Raw genomic sequence first — 19,966 nt, forward strand, 5'->3', positions numbered from 1 at the left:
TGTCGACTGTCGACTAGAGCTTTGATGCCGCCAACACGCGGGCTTCACGCGTCCATCGCCCAACCAACGCAGACAAGATATCGTTTGTCACCCAAAAAGAAAAGAAAACGCAGACCAGATATCGGGCCGGGGAATATATGCTCCCGTACTCGCCCGTTTAACTTTACGCAAGTTCATACGGGCACATCTAGCAATCCGTACTAGCACTCCAAAGCTGCCGTTGTTGAGAGGGAAGCTGCCGTCTAGGGCAGCACTGGATTCAAAAGAAGACGGCAGAAAAATCTCCCACAGCAAATTGTTTTGGCGCAATGATAATTCACACGCACATTTTTAGAGAAAACATTAGGCAGCGGTGTAATCTGATGGCGGTTAGTTGAAATTCTGAGGTGGTTATGATCTGAAATAAACTACTCCCTCTGTTTCAAAATAATTAGTGTTCTACTCCCTCCGTTCCTAAATATTTGTCTTTCTAGAGATTTTAAATGGACTACAGATACGGATGTATATAGACATATTTTAATGTGTAGATCCACTCATGTTGCTCCGTATGTAGTCACTTGTTGAAATCTCTAAAAAGACAAATATTTAGGAACGGAGGGAGTACGATTTTCCTAAGTCAAAGCTTCTTGTAAGTTTTTCTTTTGCGGGTGAAAAGCTTTCTGTAAGCCTGACTAAGTCTACAGAAAAATACGCAGAGATGTACGATGTCAAGCATATATAATACTCCTTCTCCCTCCTAATAGACGGCGCATAAATTCAGTCAAAAAGTTAATTCCCTCTAAGTTTGACCAAATATATAGAAAAAATAAACAGCTACTCCCTCTGTAAAAAAAACGTAAAAGTGTTTAGATCACTACTTTAGTGATCTAAACACTCTTATATTTCTTTACGGAGAAAGTACAATATTGAATAGATAGATTACAAAAATATATCTAATGGTTGATATAATTATACTGATTTGATATTGTTTATCTTCATTTTTTGATATATACATGGTCAAACTTAGAAAACATTGGCTTGTTGACTAAATTTATATGGCACCTATTTGGGGACGGGGGGTAGTATGAAAATACATATTTCACAATGAATCTAATAAGGTATATTTGTTTTGTAGACATTTTTTTCCCTGTATAAGATGTTGATATGTTTTTACATAGACTTGATCAAAATTAATGAAGATTGACTTAGGACAATTCTAGAGATTCCATTATTTTGGACGGAGGGACTAGTGGAGTATGTATAATCTGTGTACATGTCTTACATAGAAATTGGATTTTCGGTTATTTTGAATTGATTTACACCCGCAGGGGCACACTAATTAGAATCTAACAAACCAGGCTCGCATGACAAAATGTGTATACTCGAATATAAATATAATACCTCAAAAAAAAGAATAGAAATATGATAACTACTGTATAAATTTCACATGAACCAACTGAAATTAGGTTTTAAGTAAAACATGCCCCTCACTGACAAAATAAGTTAAATACGCCCTGGCATCACTGAAGAAATTCTACCCATCAGAGATCTTGATATCGGAAAATCTGAGAAAATAAGCCATATTCGCCCAAAGGGGCGACATGGGTGGAGCCCTAAACCCTCGTCACCATCACCAATCCACATTATCTCCCCTTAGGCAAAACACACTCTACATCAATGCTCCTCGTTTAAGCCGCACATCTCTCTCATGGCAGCAACGTCGTGTCAGTGTAATGGTGCAGTCACGATAGATCACGGAGACGCAACATTGCAGCACGACAAGCAATGTTTATAGCGGTTGGTCTAATCCAGGCCCAAGCGTACCATGATATGGTATCTGGACGGCGCATGTGGCATTTGAGACTACCATGACGTTTTGTGTGGCCTGCTTGGCAAGAATCGGCGGGACAATGGTACAATACCGACCGGAAGGGACATGATTGATATATCTCGTTCGGCAATTTCTCACCCGAAACAAATCTACACCAGGAGCCAGCTAGCTAGCAGGTCAATAGCGAGATGGATGGCGATATTCGCAATTGAATCAAGACTATATTCTCGTGGGGTGAAACCCATGATCTAGCCTACACCATGCAACATTGATGTCGACACGTTGTTCCTTGTCGAAGAAGTTGGCTTGAAGTCTTGGTTCGGTGGTGACAACCATTGCTGTGTTCGATCTTGTGGTTGGACCAAACAACATTGGTTTGTGAATGACGATTCTTTATGTAAGACATTGCATTGGAGTATCACACCCTTTGCCAAATCACTTGTCGCCCGGTTGATGGGTTATGGTCCATGGTGGTAGCATTTTGGGATAGGTAATGGAGATGCTGCCATGAAGTCGATGCAATGCGGGTGCCCTTCAAGTTTTTTCATATGGTTTTAAGCTTATTTATTTGGCATCGAGTTGCTTTTTAACTAATATAACTGGACGCTCTGCGCATCCGTGCGTAACATGACATTTATTATGTTTAGTCTCTCACACGCATACAATATATATTACTGTGCTACTTTTAACAAAATCAGTAGATGTACTGTGTTTGGTTACAATTGTGGCGATCCAAATGCACCTAACCTCTTTGGATCCAACAACCATTTATGTTTGGATACAATTGTGATGATATGACGATTACGATCAACTACTCTCTCCGAGTACAACGTTGTAATAAAAACAGCACCAATTCCAATTGTGGTTGCCAGCGGCATCGCTGTGCCAGTTTAGTATTGGAACGAGTTGTTCTAGGTAAAAAAAACACCAAAAGTTGTAACAACAGTTAATATGGATCGGGGGAGTTCTACAATTAAGTCACGGTACACATCTTTTGGAACCACGAGCCGCCGCCTCCTCCACCAAAAAAAGCTAGGGTTCCTGCCTCTCGCCGGCGCCGTTGCTGGTCCGCCGTCTTCGGTGGACCTAGGGCCATGGTGGATCCTGGCTAGGGCCGGCGGGAGGGCTCCGATTTTTGTCGTTCCTTTTTGTTTTGTTAGGGTTTGTGTCCTGCTCAGGAAGATCAGACGGCGGCGGCTCCCTGAAAATGGAATAAAAGTCTCCTCGCCTAGCCCCCGTTTCGGCTGTGCGCCTAACATCGTTGGTGGGCGTGTGAAGGTGTGTCTCCGGCGCTCTCCTTGGTGGATTTGCCCGGATCCCGTCGTTGTTCGTCTACGTTTGTGTGTCTTTGGGTTGGAACATTTCGATCTACGTTATTATTCATCGGCGACATTTGCTGTTTTGGTGCGCTGGCCCTATGGGGTCTTAGCACGACGGCTTCCCGACCGTCAAATTCTTTTGCCCGACTCCTGCGATGGAATGGGCGATGACGGCGACACGCCTTCGCCTCACTTCAGTCCTTGCAGTCTTCTCTATGTGGTCTATGAATTTGGATGTAATTTTTATTATTTCTGGTGTTCGTTGTACTATTATGATTGAAGATGAATATCACTCCATTCCCAAAATATTTGTCTTTCTAAAGATTTCAACAAGTAACTACATACGAAGCAAAATGAGTGAACCTACACTTTAAAATATGTCTATATACATCTGTATGTTGTAGTCTATTTGGAATGTCTAGAAAGATAAATATTTAGGAACAAAGAGATTAGACCGGAAGTTTTCTAAAAAGAAAAGGTCAGGGTGTACTCTGTTTCCTATGTGAAGTTATTGTGACCTTTTTGTTTTTTCCATAGTATCTGGATACTACTAATATACAAGTATATATACACATGTTGAGGAAGATATAGGGCTGTGATCCACCATACTATAAACGAACCAACCTGTGACTGGATGGTTAAAGGGACAGTGGTATTTCCAGTCCATCAGAATTTGGTGTGCGTATATGCGTTCATAGGAGTGAATGTACGCGCGTATGTATGGACGTTTGCGTCTGTAATGATCTTAAAAAAACTCCACTACATATACTATAAAAAGCCAGTAAATCAATGGTACGTGTTGTTGTTTATGGGAACTTCTGACAATCTTTCTGTTTCCTTCAAACCATCTCATTTTTAATATGAAAAGTATATATATATCAGATTTGCTATTTCACATCAAGATGTGAGATATTATCTCACATCTAACGCCCTCATCCTAGGAAGAAAACAAATCCATGAGAGACTTTAAAAAAAAATTAAGGGTGAAAAAGTTAGATGTGAGATATGACATAGACAGACCCTATATAATATCGAGGAAGGAGAGGCCGGTTGCCTTCCTTCTGAAAACGCATCGGGGCCACCGGATAGAATACGCGTCCCAACCCCTCCAGAAAAACCCGTACGTGGCGACGAGCCCCTGTGTTAAAATTCGAGCAGTAGAGGCAGTAGACAGCGGACAGCGAGGCTTTTGCCCCACCCCGCCCATATAAATCGGTGGCACGCCCGCGGCGTGACTCTACTCTGGACGGTAGTGCTGGTTAACGGCAGCGGAGAACTCGGCAGCGACGCCCTCCCTTCACAAAAGCCCTCTCTCCCAATCCACTGCTCGCCGGGAAATATCTCCCTTCTCCGCAAGGAAGCCGCGTGCTGTGCCGCGGCCTGCGGGTGAGGAGGAGCGGATGGAGTCGTCCTCGTCGGGCGGCGGCGCCAGCAAGGCGCGGCGGAGCGGCAGCTGGGGCAGCGTGGGCGGCGGCGGCGGCGGCAGCGGCAGCGACCCATTCGACATCCCCGGCAAGGGCGCACCCGTCGAGCGCCTCAAAAAATGGAGGGTGAGCCGCCGCCGCCGCTCCTCCTTCGCTAGCTATTTTTCCCCTGACATGTTTCGGCTGCTGTGAGCTCGCAGCGCTGAATTTTGGGTGTTTATTCTGAACTGCTCGCTCGTTTCTAATGTGTGGCCTGAGGGTTTTTACTGCTCGTTTCCTCCAGATTTGCTTAGTTTCTCTAGGATTCCATGCCGCGCGTAGGGTTTTGAATTCCAAATATATCGCTAGCTCCTGTTAGTTTAGAGACGAGCTACTTTCCGGTCTCCGAGTTTAGGGTTCAGAATCCCGCGGTTTTGCCTCGGCATTCTTGGCCCGGGCCTGCATCTGTACATGGTTAGGTCGATTCCCCTGCTTTTGATGCTTGTTGGGAGACGAGAGTGGGGTTTTCTCCTTCCGACGCTTCCGTTCCCATGCTATTTTCCCCCTTCCGCATCCGTGCTTGCCTTCACAGTTTTATGTCCAATTATTTTTACCGAGACATCGCCTCCCGCTCCGCTTTTGCTTCCACCGAGCGGATGCGTCAGTCGGCCGCCTTTGTTCTTCGATTCGATTTCGCGTGCGCGGAGCCCACCCACCGAGCCATTTGTTTGGGTTTGATTCAGGGTGGCTTCTCTTTCCTGTTTCGCGAATTGATTCGCGCTTCCACCGGCTTTGCGCTGTGCCCTCAATGCTTTCGAATTGTTCTATTGCCTTTGACGCAGACCGTGAAGTTGCGTTAGATTTGGGCTTCCGTTCCCTTTCTCTGGGATACGCTCTCGCTTTTGCATTTTTCTTCCGAACACTGACGATTTCTTAGAACCCTGTAGATGTAGGTGCGCATTATAATATTCTGGATTGGTGGAGCGGAGTAGCCACGCGTCGAACCGTGGCAGTGCTTTGAGCTGCCGACGTGCTCGTCTTGGGAGTAGTATTGTTCTGACGTCTCGAATTTGATAGTAGTCATACCTATGTTTGACTCACCAGTATGGTCCGAGACTGCTGCAGATGAAGTAGTATTTAATTTTCTGTTCGGAGTGGCTACATTTGCGCCATCCATGTCGGCAAGCAGTCCTTGAGCTTTTGCAAACTTGCCCGGATTCACAATATTCGCAATTCCGTACATACACTGTTCATTCATCTAGTACTACATACTCCCAAATACCACTCGAAAACGACGCAATCTGTTGTTATCATGTGCGATTCCTCCAGATTTGCTTTGCGATTGTCTTTTCATAAAGCTCTATTATGTTCGGGACCGGTGGCCCGCAACTGTCGGATCTCATTCAGAAATTTTATTAGAACAGGAAATATTAGCTGGAACTTGTTGAAATATGTGGGTGTAGGTTGGTTTGATCCCCACCCGGGGCCATTGCAGCCACGTGCAGAAGTGGTTGCTGGCCATTAGGGCTGCCAGCAATTTTAGTTATTTTGATAATAAATCTTTTGCACGGTAGTATTGTGTTTGCATCTAACTAACAACTTCAAGGAGTGGAGATGGGAAATTTGTAGTTGTGTCCGATAATATAGTTGTATCGGGTCTCCTTCAAACTTGGAGTTTCTGACACAATGTCTAGTCTGTAGTTTAATTTTGCAGTATGCTGCACAAAGTTTGTGCTGGTGGCGCAACCTTTTATTTAAGCCATTGCTAGCGCAATGTGGTCTTTTCTGGGTGCTGTCAGTAACTGGAGCTTCTTTCCTTAGGAGGCTGGACACATTGGTTCTTACTGCTGTTGATTGAGTGCTGATCTTTTAGACTGTTCTGAATATAATCCCTTCGATTTTGTCCACTGCAGCAAGCAGCTCTTGTCCTGAATGCATCAAGGCGATTCAGGTACACATTGGACTTGAAAAAAGAGGCGCAAAAGGAGGAAGTCATAAGAAAAATTCGTGCACAAGCTCATGTTATCAGGGTATTGCATCGTCATGTTTTCTCTTTGTTTCATTTAGCCGATTAGTTGATTTATGCTGATTTTTCCTTATTTCCTTCTTTAGGCCGCATTCCGTTTCAAAGAAGCAGCTCGAGTCGGTACGACTACAAAGGACGCACCAGGTAATTTCCTTTCTCACCTACCCACTTACCAGTCCTTCCTGTGCTCTGTACAGTCGTCGTTTGGGTTTGCTCTTTTGAGCATTCTGAGCAGACAATTTATTAATGCTTTGTAGGAACTTGCTAATATGTAATATATCATTCGATAGTGGTCATCTGAATTCGGACTGAATTCAGACTATAATCATGGGATGTACAGATCAGTTTCATGAAATTCTGATAGGATTTCTTTGATGATGATTTTTGCAGAAGCTCATGCCGATGGTGCTCTTGGCTTTGGAATTAAAGAAGACCAGCTTACAGCACTGACCAGAGATCATAACTACTCTGCTCTACAGCAGTATGAAGGGGTGAGCTAATTCTGTTGTCAGTGTGCTTCACACTTTCCTGTCATAGTTTGCGTCTTGTAACCTTCCCTACAGATTTCAGGGCTAGCAAATATGCTGAAGACAGATACTGACAAGGGGATCAGTGGAGAGGAGTCCGATATTGATGCGAGAAAGAATGCATTCGGGTCGAACACATACCCTCGCAAGAAAGGAAGAAGCTTTTTGGTATGAGATTGTTCTCTTATATTAGTATGGCAATTGCTGTCTTCTGTCTGGAGGCTCACTCTTGGTGTGTTCTCACTGTTATTTAGGCCTTCGTGTGGGATGCTTGTAAAGATTTGACACTCATCATCCTCATGGTCGCCGCTGCGGTTTCATTGGCCTTGGGCATATATACAGAGGTGTGTGTTGGATCTTTAGTTCATCTGTTATTTACCTCTGCATGTTGATCCAGCATCATTCCTCTTTGCTCAGCTTGTAACTTATTTTCATTTAGATTTTTCTCTTTGCTCAGCTGGTTACCATTAACTAGATGGTTCATCACCATTCTTGTGTCTGGTTTTATGTGTCTATGACTCCCATTACAACCTTTTCTGGTTTCTAGGGGATAAAAGAAGGGTGGTATGATGGGGCCAGCATTGGTTTTGCTGTACTCCTTGTTATTTTTGTTACAGGTATGCCACCACAACCATCTTTCCTGTTTCTGGTTATTTCTGTGAGCAATTATAATAATATCAACGTTTAGTCTGTCCTTTAACTTGCACTGTCAGCGTCTAAATTCCTTGGACAATATAGATCAGTGCCGAATAAGAAAATAAAAAGTGTAAAGTGTTGCAGTCACAGCATGTATTCCTGAAACTTATCTTAGACATGTTACTTGGCATTTATTATTAACGTATCACAATGTTGTCCAGCTACCAGTGACTACAAGCAATCGTTGCAGTTCCAAAACTTGAATGAGGAGAAACAGAACATTCAATTGGAGGTTAAAATTTTAGACTCATCTTGTTATAAATTGTTTATTCTTCCTGAATAATGTCTCAGATGTTCTCGTTCAGGTTGTGAGAGGTGGAAGGCGAATCAAGGTATCAATTTTTGATTTGGTTGTTGGAGATGTGGTGCCCCTCAAGATTGGTGACCAGGTATGAATGCCATTGATCTTTATTTTGGCTGCAAGCAGTTTAGAAATACAAGGTGCTAATCAAATTTCTGTGTCAGGTACCTGCTGATGGAGTCCTTATTAGTGGTCACTCCTTCTCCATAGATGAATCGAGCATGACTGGCGAAAGCAAAATAGTGAGCTACTTTTATACGCGTTTTTTGCCTTTTGGAACTAGTTTAGGTGAAGTCTTAAGCTGACACTGCAAGCTGGTTGTCAATTGAAGGTAAACAAAGACCAGAAGTCACCGTTTATGATGTCCGGTTGCAAAGTCGCCGACGGCTATGGTACAATGCTGGTGAGTATATCTGTGCCTACCAAATGGAGAAAATGTCTAGCTACTTTCAGCTTCTGAAAATTTCTGTACTTTGTGATGTGAACTTGGAAGTCCAGTAACCTCAATTTATGTTTTTCCTGTGGGACATAATAGATTTAAGTTATTAGTTGGATCTTGCTTGAAACCATTTTACTTTTTGGAAAAAAAGAGAAGGTATCGTGATACTATAACTGTTGTGCATTTCTCACATTTAAAGACTGGCATCTTTTTGTCATACATAGTGGGCTGGCTAGTCTCTTTTTGGCGAACCTGAGTCAGCCTGGGCTCAAGTGTAGTTGTAAGGGCTTGAGCGTAGTTATTTTTGGGGCGTTGTCGTAACATATGTATGTGGTACTAGATATTTTGATTAATATATATGGTCATGACAGAGGGCATTGCAATTGATCATTGATCATGGGGAATCTACTGTATGTTACACAGGTGACCGCTGTTGGTATTAACACTGAATGGGGTCTGCTGATGGCAAGCATATCTGAAGACTCTGGTGAAGAAACACCACTACAGGTTTGATCCTGTACTTGTTATTAGCCTACACATGACACCGTGTGTTGACATGTTTTTTGATCGTGTGAATTGGCATGATCTTATTTGTTCTGGAGTAGGTTCGCTTGAATGGTGTTGCTACCTTCATTGGAATAATTGGACTTTCTGTTGCTGTTGCTGTTCTGGTTGTCCTCTTGGCCAGGTATATTAATGTATAGTTTATTTTGGTCAACTAGCCCTGTGGCTTATTTCTGTCACCTTGTTTTCTTCTAGGTATATCGATGCATAGTTTAACTTGGCCAACTAGCTTTGTGGCTTATTTCTGTCACCTTGTTTTGTTCTAGGTATTTCACTGGGCATACGTACAATCCGGATGGCTCTCCGCAATATGTCAAAGGAAAGATGGGTGTTGGTGAGACAATACGTGGAGTAGTTAAAATCTTCACAGTGGCGGTAGGTTTTCAATTTAGTCATGACTGCTGATTTGCATTTTACAATTTCTGTTACCTTATCATCTTTGGATGTAATTAGGTCACAATTGTGGTTGTGGCTGTTCCCGAAGGACTACCATTGGCTGTCACATTAACGTAAGCATAATTTTAATGCGTAATTTTCTTGTAGCATGCTAGCAATGACTTACCCGATGACACTTCATATTTTTGTCAGGCTCGCCTTTTCGATGCGCAAAATGATGAGGGATAAAGCTCTGGTATGTTGCTATTGCTTGCTTGTGTTTGTTACTGTGCTGTGTTACTTGTAGTAACAGCCGGTCTCATGCATTCTCAACCATATGTTAATAGGTCAGGAGACTTTCTGCATGCGAGACAATGGGTTCTGCAACAACAATTTGCAGTGACAAGACTGGAACATTAACTTTAAATCAGGTGGAAAGCTATTTCTTTTTAGTATCGTCCTTGTCTTAATACATGGAAATTCCATGGTAGGATTCATGATTTCTCAAATATGCTTGGGCCTTGACTCCTTTCCACTTTCTTCATTGTCATTATTAAGATGACTGTTGTTGAGGCATACTTTGGTGGTGAGAAGATGGATCCTCCAGATAACACTCAGAAGCTATCTGCTGCTGTATCAACAATGATTATTGAAGGAATTGCTCAGAATACATCTGGAAGCATATTTGAGCCGGAGGTCAGGCTAAACTTATAATTTACGTCACAGGCACTTTTTCATCCATGAATCTGAACATGTTTTTCTTCCTTTTAACATGTTATGGTTCAGCTGTGTGGCTACTGACTTTTGTTCATTGTCACAGGGTGATCAAGCTCCAGAGGTGACTGGATCACCGACCGAAAAGGCTATTCTGTCTTGGGGGTTGCAGGTATGGCTTCTCGTAGTAGCGTCACCCTATATTCTCTGTGTCTCCTGCTTGGTAACCATGATCTTTATATTCAACAGCTTGGTATGAAATTCAGTGAAACAAGATCGAAATCCTCCATTCTTCAAGTCTTCCCATTCAATTCAGAGAAAAAGCGAGGCGGCGTTGCGGTGCAACTGGTAATTCATTTTTATCTGTAGCAGTGACAATTTCCTTAATTTTTTATGGTGGATTTATGGTTCTCTTGGCCTCAGCAAAATTCCTTGTTTGGTAACTTTGCATGACATTTCTTGCAAAAAAAAAAAAATGATTGTCCTTTCAGTGAACCATTGCTGAATTTACTTTGCTATAATAGGCTGAACAGCATCTCCGTCCATCCTATGGGCACGTCTTGATAGTTGTACTGCTAATGGTTTCAGCTGATGAAAATGTACCATTTCTATGATTCTATGTCAGTACCCTTCATTTGTTATATTTGTTATTATGAGTAACGATGTACATCTTTCCTGCTTCCTTAAAGATCGAACATATTTTTTTGTTGACAAATTAATATCAAGAGAGTTATAGACCTTAATTAATATCTGCTCAATTGGCTGCTATTGTGTTCTCTCCGACCTCTTCAAATAATGCCTTTTTCTTTCTTTCTGGAGGGCGACTCTGAGGTTCATGTATACTGGAAAGGAGCTGCTGAACTTATTTTGCAGTCATGCACTAGTTGGATTGGCACGGATGGTTCAAAGCAATCAATGACCCCTGAGAAAGTAAACTTCAAATTCCCATCATTTGCTTAAGTACAGTATTGTTGCAACTAACTAACCAGCTAATTACTGTTTAAGGTTGGTGAGTTCAAGAAATTCATTGAAGACATGGCTGTTGCTAGCCTTCGCTGCGTCGCCTTTGCTTACAGGCCTTGTGAGATGAGTGATGTTCCAAAGGAGGACCAGAGGGCTGACTGGGTATTACCTGAGGATAACCTGATTATGCTTGGGATTGTGGGAATAAAGGTAAGCAACAATCCTATATTTTGAACTATGAGCCATGACTATTAATGGGGTATTATTATTTTGATAGCTTATCACTCCTTGATGTTGTGATTAGTGGTTGAGACTCGTGTCATTGTTTGCGTTTGCGTACGTGCATATTACTGGTTCTGTCATTGTGTGTGTTTGCATACATGCATATTACTAGTTCTACTGGCATTGCTCTCTCTCTGTCTCTCTCCCTCAGACCCTCTGTATCCAATTTGTTTCCACTAAACTGTTCGTCTGGATAAGTACTACTCATATCTCAAACAAGTGCATGCTAAAATCATGAGTAAAAGCTATAGAAAAAGAAATACTGTTGGACATATGTTAACTGCTCTTTAGACACAGAACCATCAGGATTGCTCCTACCTTTGATGGTAGTAATGCAGAAGCCTGTACTAGTAACAATAATAACATTTCTAGTGATAATAACATTTTTGCCACATGCATGAGATCATTACCTTATATTTCTTGCCTAATGATTTTTGCAACATTTATTGAAATTTTGCATGCACAAGATGCATGGGCTACTACCAAATCTGTAAGCGATACCAACATATGTATAACTTGCATGAGGCCATTCTCTTTTATTTCTTGCTTAGTGATTACTGTAACATTTACTGACATGTAGTAGCAGCCTTTACAAGTCATGAACCATTTAGACCTTCATTGGTTTGCAAGAATTTACAACCAATTCACTTTGCAGGATCCCTGCCGCCCTGGAGTTCAAGATTCTATTCGCTTGTGTGCCGCAGCTGGCATTAAGGTATTTCCTTATTCTCGTGCGAGTCAGTATGCTAGTTTCTGCCATATCTTAGTAACTGTATACAATGAAGAATAGACGGTCTTCATTTGGACGAGTTCCATAACTTTGTTTTGTACGAGCTGTATTTGCCAAGTGTTTTTCGGGGTCACTTGTATTGAGTTTAATTTTTGAATGTCTAGGTCCGCATGGTCACTGGGGACAATCTTCAAACTGCCAGAGCGATTGCCTTGGAATGTGGTATTCTTACTGATCCTAACGTATCAGAGCCAACCATCATTGAAGGGAAGACCTTCCGGGAGTTGTCAGATTTGGAAAGGGAGGAAGTCGCCGACAAAATCTCTGTATGTTTATTCCCCTCAATTGCTTGCATCTTGTTGATTTCAGTGGATAAAAACCTATAAGTAGATTACAACCTTATAAGAAACTACAGTGCTTGTTTCTGCGATTTCTTGTTCCCTGCAAGATTACATGAACCTAGGAGGTGTGATGTATGAGACCAAAAGCCAACAGAATGATCAACTGCTGCGATGTAGTATTCGAAATGATTTGCATCAGTGGTGTAGGAATCAACCAAACTTTTGTTTGGCGCACACTTTCTAATTACCTAATTCTCCTGGTATCCATTTTTTTGGTTATGGGTTATGTTGCTTTGATTTTGTCTATGCGCCCCATCATGTGTTAAACTGTTAGATATGCAGAAATATAGAACACAGTTCTTGGCATGAGTTAACAAAGATTTTTTCCCCCATGATTAAAACTATTGTGCTATTTTGTCTTAATTTGATGTTTCCGTATGTTTAGTTTATACCAATTGCTTTATGTTTTGCATATCATTTCTACTTTGCCCTTGCATTGAGTGTACTCTATACATTGTTACAGGTTATGGGGAGGTCTTCACCGAACGATAAACTTCTACTTGTTAAGGCACTCAGAAACAGAGGTCATGTTGTTGCTGTAACTGGTGATGGCACAAACGATGCCCCAGCACTGCATGAGGTTTGTGAATTGTTGTTCATCATTTTGTTTTGGATCAAGCTGTTGAAGCTATCTTCAGGACATGTTCACGAAGCACCATCCGGTAGTACTTACACAATTTTGAATTCATAGGCCGACATTGGTCTCTCAATGGGCATCCAGGGAACTGAAGTTGCCAAGGAGAGTTCTGATATTATTATCTTGGATGACAATTTTGCGACACTTGTGAGGGTATGTATATTGTGTCCTCTTATTAACTGCTTTTAGCAGAAATTGTATTCTCTACGGCGAGATCTGATATTTGTTTCTGGATTTAGGTTGTCAGATGGGGACGTTCAGTTTATGCAAACATTCAGAAATTCATTCAGTTCCAGCTGACTGTCAACGTTGCAGCCTTGATAATTAATGTAGTTTCTGCTGTCAGTTCTGGTGACGTGCCACTGAATGCTGTCCAGGTTCGAATTCTTAAATATGTTGTGCCTGGAAACTTCCAGTTCACCAGACAAAGTTTTTCTCAAGATATTTGTGTAAAGTTCAATTGTGGGTTGTGTATTTTTACGTCTCACTGTAGTTTGTTTAAGGGCATTTTCTTTGTGCTGGTATTCTGAACCAGTTATAAGATACATGAATTGCTCATTCCAGTTTCTGTAATGATGGGCGATATTTGTATGCTTTTGCCTCCCTTGTTTTCAGTTGCTCTGGGTTAATCTAATCATGGACACGCTGGGAGCTCTTGCATTGGCGACTGAGCCACCAAACAACCACCTTATGCAGAGACCACCAGTTGGGCGGAGGTTTGTTCTCTTGTGCTATTGTTGCTCAAATATCTTCCTTGGTTTCGGCAAAATTTAAGCTCGCTTATCTGGCAAACTTCATGGATTGGAAGTGATTTGCCAATACCTTCCATTCTGCAATTATGTGCCAACATAGTTTGCTTTCTGCATGCTGAATCTGTCCCGACCTCGTTGTTTGCAGGGAGCCTTTGATAACAAATATCATGTGGAGAAACTTGCTCATAATGGTATGCTATATATGCACTTTACTCTTCATATCTGTGGCCATTCTGCTGCCTAACGTATTGTTTCTTCAGGCTTTCTATCAAGTTGCAATCCTCCTTACTCTCACCTTCAAGGGCCTGAGCCTTCTACGGTTGGAACATGACAACCCAGCGCATGCTGAAATTCTGAAAAATACCTTCATATTCAACACATTTGTTCTCTGCCAAGTGAGTCATTGGCTTTTGCTCTAGTCTGACTCAGAAATACGTACAGTTGATGTGATGGGGTTAAACATAACCCACAATCTTGTCTTCTGCAGGTGTTCAGTGAGTTCAACGCTCGGAAACCAGATGAGCTGAATATTTTCAAGGGTATTGCAGGGAACAAACTCTTCATTGCCATTATAGCCATAACGGTTGTGCTCCAGGTAAGAAAAGGGCGCAGAAGTAGTTCTTGTGCGGTTCTGTATGCCACATGAAGTGATCTTTTGCTATTGTCATTTGCTCATTCTTGTATTATGTATGTGCAGGTGCTTATCATCGAGTTCCTTGGCAAGTTCACGACAACAGTCAGGTTGAGCTGGCAGCTGTGGTTGGTGTCCATAGGTCTTGCTTTTATCAGGTACAAGTCTATTTTATTTTATGGTGAAACAGAACATATGTATCTTTGTACCCCTGTTTAAAACCTGAGCTGATGGGATCTTCCTCTTGTTTGTTTAGCTGGCCGTTGGCACTCGTGGGAAAGCTTATCCCTGTTCCAGACCGTCCGTTATTAGACATGTTCACTTGCTGCTGCCCAGGGAAGAAAGAGGGTGTGTTTCACATCGCGTGCTTTCTTTTCTTGCCTTGGCTCGACTTCGTGTTGCCATTGTTGGCCCACTATCCTTGCATATCTTTTTTTGTTTTGTTTTGTGAAAAACTGTTCTTGCCTATCGCTCCTCTGTTGATCGTGCCCCTCGCATGACTTCTATGTTGTGCAGCTGATGATGGGAAGGAAGACAGTGGTGTGAAGAACATCGAGGTGGTGTGAAGTGATGGGCTGACATCGAGGAGGACCTTTGCAGTTTTTGCTTGGAGCTTTTAACATGATCGGGGCTGTAATTATCTGGTGATTTGGATTTGTAAATACACTAGGTTTGGAGTGGATATTAGGTCTCACTTTTGCAGATTTGCCACGATATTTTAACAACTACACGCCTGACCGTTGCCCCCTGGTGGCTGACTTGGAAGCTGGAATTTAGCTTAAAATGGATGTTGGGAAGGAGCACCACCATTGTCTTCGTGGCTTCGTTTGCACCATTTCGTTCTGTGAGATCAGATAACCTGCAGAGTAGGGCACAAAACTACTATTTGAAAGCCATCTCGTTTTGTGTTGTCGTTCAAAATCAAAACAAATGGATCAATTCCGAAGGTGTGATTGTATCAACGTACTTGGGGCGCGTTGATGCTGCTTCATTTGCATCGACGTACTTGGCGCGTTGATGCTGCTTCATTTGCTGAAACAGGAATCATGACGACGGCTATAATCTGGTTCGAAGTGACACGGCGGGGGCAGGTATATGTGTTTTGGCCTTTTTATGTACAAATTGCTGGCTTTCCTGCAAGTTTGGCTCGATTCCGAAACGATTTGACCTGTGATCCTTGATTCATTCGAATGGAATATAAGGTTGAGTTAGACACCGGAGACTTACCCTGAGCCCTACCCCTCGCGATCGAGCCCCGCTCTCGACGCCACCTGTCCATCCGTCGCCGATCGGGCGTCGCCGGTCACTTTTAACACCTTCCTTTCCTTCCCGTCTAAGCCAAGCTAGTGACAGTTAAAAGACGGGTGGATCCGGTCACGGCACCAGAGATGGTCCTGTGTTTGGGACTAGGTTCACCGGCCGTTTTCGTTCTGTTTTCCCTTGGATTTTGTGGGATCCGGAGCCGATAATTACCGTGGCCGGGGTCGTCGATCCATGGATTGGGCCGTGGTTCAGTGGACACGATACAGCCGGCTGGGTCGAGATGAAAGCGCCGTCCTCTTTCTATCAGGGTACGTGTGTGTGTGTCCCCCATGATTCGTACCGCCTTCTTCTTTCTTATGCATGCTTATACAGTTGATCACTGACCTGCTGCATGCCACATGGAGTAGCTGCATGCACTGCACCACGTGTAAAAAACTGCCCGGTTAGGCACGTACGACTCGCTGCTGCTTTGACTTACAAGGGATGGGTGCCAGTCCTACGCGTGTTGTACGGCACGTCTGTATTTTTCTACGTCTTGCGCTCGAAGTTTCTTGGCGCGATGAACTCATTGTCGAAAGTCTGTAAGGCCAAATCAGGCGTGTGAGACTGGATCGCCTGCCCGTGTCAGCAAACCACTGTAGATTATGCTATATACATGGATGAGGCTGAACGGGGGCGTATGAATAGCCTGTGGAAATTAACCATTGTCAGTGAGCAATCATTTTTTTAGCTCTCGATCACGACTCTGCAGTTAATCTGTACCCACTACATAAAAAAATATAAGAGCGTTTAGATTACTATTTTGATGCCAGGCTGGGATCATGGATCCGAATTATTTTTCGTGGGTGGATGTGTATAGAAGAGACTATCCAAATGACGTTGTGAACCAATCAGAACAACTGACAACTTGGTACTAATCAACCCACTGATGCCGATTTCTGTCTAACCGATTGCTAATCAAGCAAAGTTTACTTGAAATCTGTACTATAACATAATTTTATGTCTGCAGTAGCGTGTTTCAAAGTCCATGAACACGCACTGGACGCATCCTACAATCCAAGGAAAGATCCACAAAGATTGTTTTTTTGGGTGGGTAGGAGATCGAAAACCAGAAGCTAGACAATGATGATGCCAGCGGCCGTACGTTTTGTACTTGCATTCGCTGAAATCTGTGGGCGCTTACCCAACATAAGACAAAACAATCGAGGTCGCATTATCATCCGTAATCATGTCTGGTTGTGTTAACTTAACATACTACTCCACGGACGGCAGCCTTCTGCCCGGCCGGCTGCTCCTACGGTCAACTATCGACGGTACGCCCGTACAGATCGAATACATATGTGTCTAGCTGGCATGCATGTGCCATATGCTAGCTACTAGTGGCCCACACATGAACAAATCTTTTTTTGGGTTGCATACCACGTACGCCACGTGGTCACAAATGAACAAATCGAACAGAAGGTCAACTTCTCTCCAAGACAACATGTAGCTAGCTACAAAACTCCAACTTGGCACATATTTTTCTTGCAGATCTAGATCAGACAACATGTAGATGTTTACGTGTAAATTTGTGTTTTTTTTTGAGAAAATTGTTAGCTACTTGGTTTTAGCTAGGTGCCCACCCTGGCTCCACCCCCCTCTATTTCCGCCGACGGACGCTTCCTCCATACTTCGTCATGGTGTGCTCTACCGACAAAATTTTCAGATGAACGTTTCGAGTTTGAAATGAAAATTTTGAACTTCCAATCTGGAACGTTCAGCTTTGAGTATGTCCTCTCGCAAGAAATAAAAGGTAGCTGCATGTCTACTTGCAAAGAAAAAGGAGTAGATGAATGTCATGATTTTCTGGAATTAAAAGGAAAAAGGAAAAGCCTAGAAAAACTTTTCTCGAAAAAAGTCTCCCTACCATTTTAAAACTCTAAAAAAACTTTCTCACCGTGACCAACCAGCATGCGCCACATGACATAGCTGATTGGCCATCATTCTAGCGCCTTTTAATGAGTTTGAGTTTAATAATAATAGCAAGTCAGAATCTCTTGCCAGGTGCATCAGCCACGAACGTTAGGTTGGGAGTTTGCACCAGAAGACGCCGATTGTAAATATATAATTCATGCTCTGCTGTATTGTTTTATCACTAATGACCCAGGGCATGAGGCCAACTCCAGCGCGCCACCCCATCCCGTTCGGCCCCGTCCGTTTGGGGCAGAACGGGCAGACCCCACGGCCCAGCGCGCGACGTCCTGGACCCATCTTGTTTGTTTTGTGTCTGGCCCGACCCATTTCGAGTGCAAACATGCGGCCGGTTTGGATCGAGGCGGACATCAAACGGACGCGCCGCTCGTCCACATTGGGGCCCGTGGCAGGCGGCCACCTACCCCCCTGTCCAACATAAATGCGCACGCGCGGTCGACCCAACCTATCATCCGCCCAGGCGAGCTGTCGCCGTCCTTCTTAAATGAGAAGCCGTGGATCGATCACAGTCCACACTCCCCACTCCAGTCCGCGCTGCCTCCTTGAAACCCGACACTTTCCAAACCCTAGCTCTCCCTCTCTCCTTCGTCGAGCTCGCCGGCCAGCCACCTGGCAGCCATGGGGTGGTGGAACACCGGCTGCAAGGGGGCGCACGACCACGAGGCTGGCTCGTCCTCGGGCCGCCGGTGCCGCGACGTCAAAGATGAGCCCGCATCACCACCATGAAGGGCCCCCGCGCCTCCCGCATTCATCATCGCCTCTACGGCTGCCGGTCAGCGCGTCCGGCACTACATCCATGCGGTAGTTTGCCGTCATTATTGGGAGAGGAGGACGCCGCTCCCCTGGAGCGACGTGCACCTGCCCATTAACTGGCATCTATCCGCGGATCATAAGCCGATTCCGATGAGCGGCCGTGCCCGCCGCGAGGAGATCGAACACCGCCGCCGCCTCCTGCCGGACGACCTGTTCTACGACCCCAGGTACGGCGTCGACTCCGCCCCCTGAGACACATGGTTTCGGAACGAGCACGACACACGACGCGCATCCTTCTTTGCCGGCACCTCAACGGTGCCGCGGCGGGTACGTAGAGAGCGCCGCGCGCGTGCTCCGAGCTCTTCCCAGGTGCACAGGCGTACATGGGTGCGCGGCATCACGCCGACGCCGTCGCCTTCGCCCTCTCCGTCGCCACCACCACCTCCTCGCATGACAGAGGAGGAGGAGGCCCGACTCCTTCAACGTGTCATGGAAGACACCATGAACACGCACGACGAGCGGTAATGGGAGGGCCTAGAGACCGCGCTGGCACTCTCTGCGGCCGGTGACATGGCTGTCCCCGAGCTGGAGATGAGGGAGCGAGGGAGGAGGTGGTGGAGGAGCTGCTCGTGGCCGTGTTCCACCCGCACCTGGTGCGCCAGCGATGGAGCCGGTCTTGCACGGCCACGGACATGGCCGACATTGTGGGGTCCGAGTGGTGCCCCACGCCGCTGCGGTCACCGGAGCGGGAGCCATCGCTACCGGAGGAGGTGGTGCAGGCGCCTTCCACCTTCCAGGTGCCACCTCCCCACCTCTGGATGCTGCCGGCATACATCGACCTCACTGGTGACGAGGACGGTAACGATGGCGAGTGAGACGGCGACGGGCACGGCAGCAGCGCGTGGGCGGCCATTATCATTTTTTTAAAGTTTTTATGTTAATTAAGAACTATGAAGGGCCGTGAAGACTATATTATGTTTAATTATGTTTAAATTAATTGATTTTCGTGTTATTTGATTTTTTTGGCATTTAGTTGAGTTTTTGTGGGTTTTTTATATTTATGTTCACCCCGGACATGATTTGGGGTGTGGCCGCACGTTGGGCGTACTGACACGGCACGGCCCCAAACGGACATGGGCTACCCCATTATGGCCCCAAACAGACAGAATCCGGGCGAAACGGGCGTCTGGATGGGGTCGTGCGCTGGAGTTGGCCTGAGGGTGACTCTGCTAGATATATCGTGGAGTACTACTGCAATATTTTATAACAATATAAATACAGAAACATATCAGCACACAGATTTTTTTCTTATTAAATTTGGATATACTCCCTCTATCTTATAATGTCAAAAAACGTCTGACATTACAGGACGAAGGGAGTATCATTTTAAGCATGATGAAATGTGGATG

General features: G+C 44.3%; 1 protein-coding gene across 2 annotated transcripts; it reads left to right on the forward strand.

Moving 5' to 3' along the window:
• Positions 1-4,359: 4,359 nt before the first annotated feature.
• On the forward strand, positions 4,360-15,373 carry LOC123046527 (calcium-transporting ATPase 5, plasma membrane-type). 2 transcript variants are annotated; one of them, XM_044469925.1, is made up of 34 exons: positions 4,360-4,679; positions 6,446-6,562; positions 6,645-6,702; positions 6,949-7,049; positions 7,122-7,253; positions 7,340-7,429; positions 7,633-7,702; positions 7,943-8,013; positions 8,087-8,170; positions 8,247-8,324; positions 8,414-8,485; positions 8,945-9,028; positions 9,127-9,209; positions 9,352-9,460; positions 9,539-9,594; positions 9,674-9,716; positions 9,808-9,891; positions 10,019-10,156; positions 10,281-10,346; positions 10,424-10,522; positions 10,994-11,104; positions 11,180-11,347; positions 12,075-12,134; positions 12,314-12,475; positions 13,014-13,130; positions 13,242-13,340; positions 13,427-13,564; positions 13,803-13,903; positions 14,085-14,130; positions 14,200-14,334; positions 14,427-14,534; positions 14,637-14,728; positions 14,827-14,976; positions 15,087-15,373. In XM_044469925.1, exons 1-34 carry the CDS (start codon positions 4,530-4,532, stop codon positions 15,088-15,090), a joined length of 3,276 nt encoding a protein of 1,091 aa, XP_044325860.1. In that variant the 5' UTR covers positions 4,360-4,529; the 3' UTR covers positions 15,091-15,373. The 2 variants fall into 2 exon arrangements, with proteins under 2 accessions (XP_044325860.1, XP_044325861.1); XM_044469926.1 differs by having other exon boundaries at positions 14,827-14,918.
• Positions 15,374-19,966: the final 4,593 nt, after the last annotated feature.

The sequence above is a fragment of the Triticum aestivum genome, chromosome 2B, assembly GCF_018294505.1.
Source record: "Triticum aestivum cultivar Chinese Spring chromosome 2B, IWGSC CS RefSeq v2.1, whole genome shotgun sequence".
NCBI classification, from domain to species: domain Eukaryota; kingdom Viridiplantae; phylum Streptophyta; class Magnoliopsida; order Poales; family Poaceae; genus Triticum; species Triticum aestivum.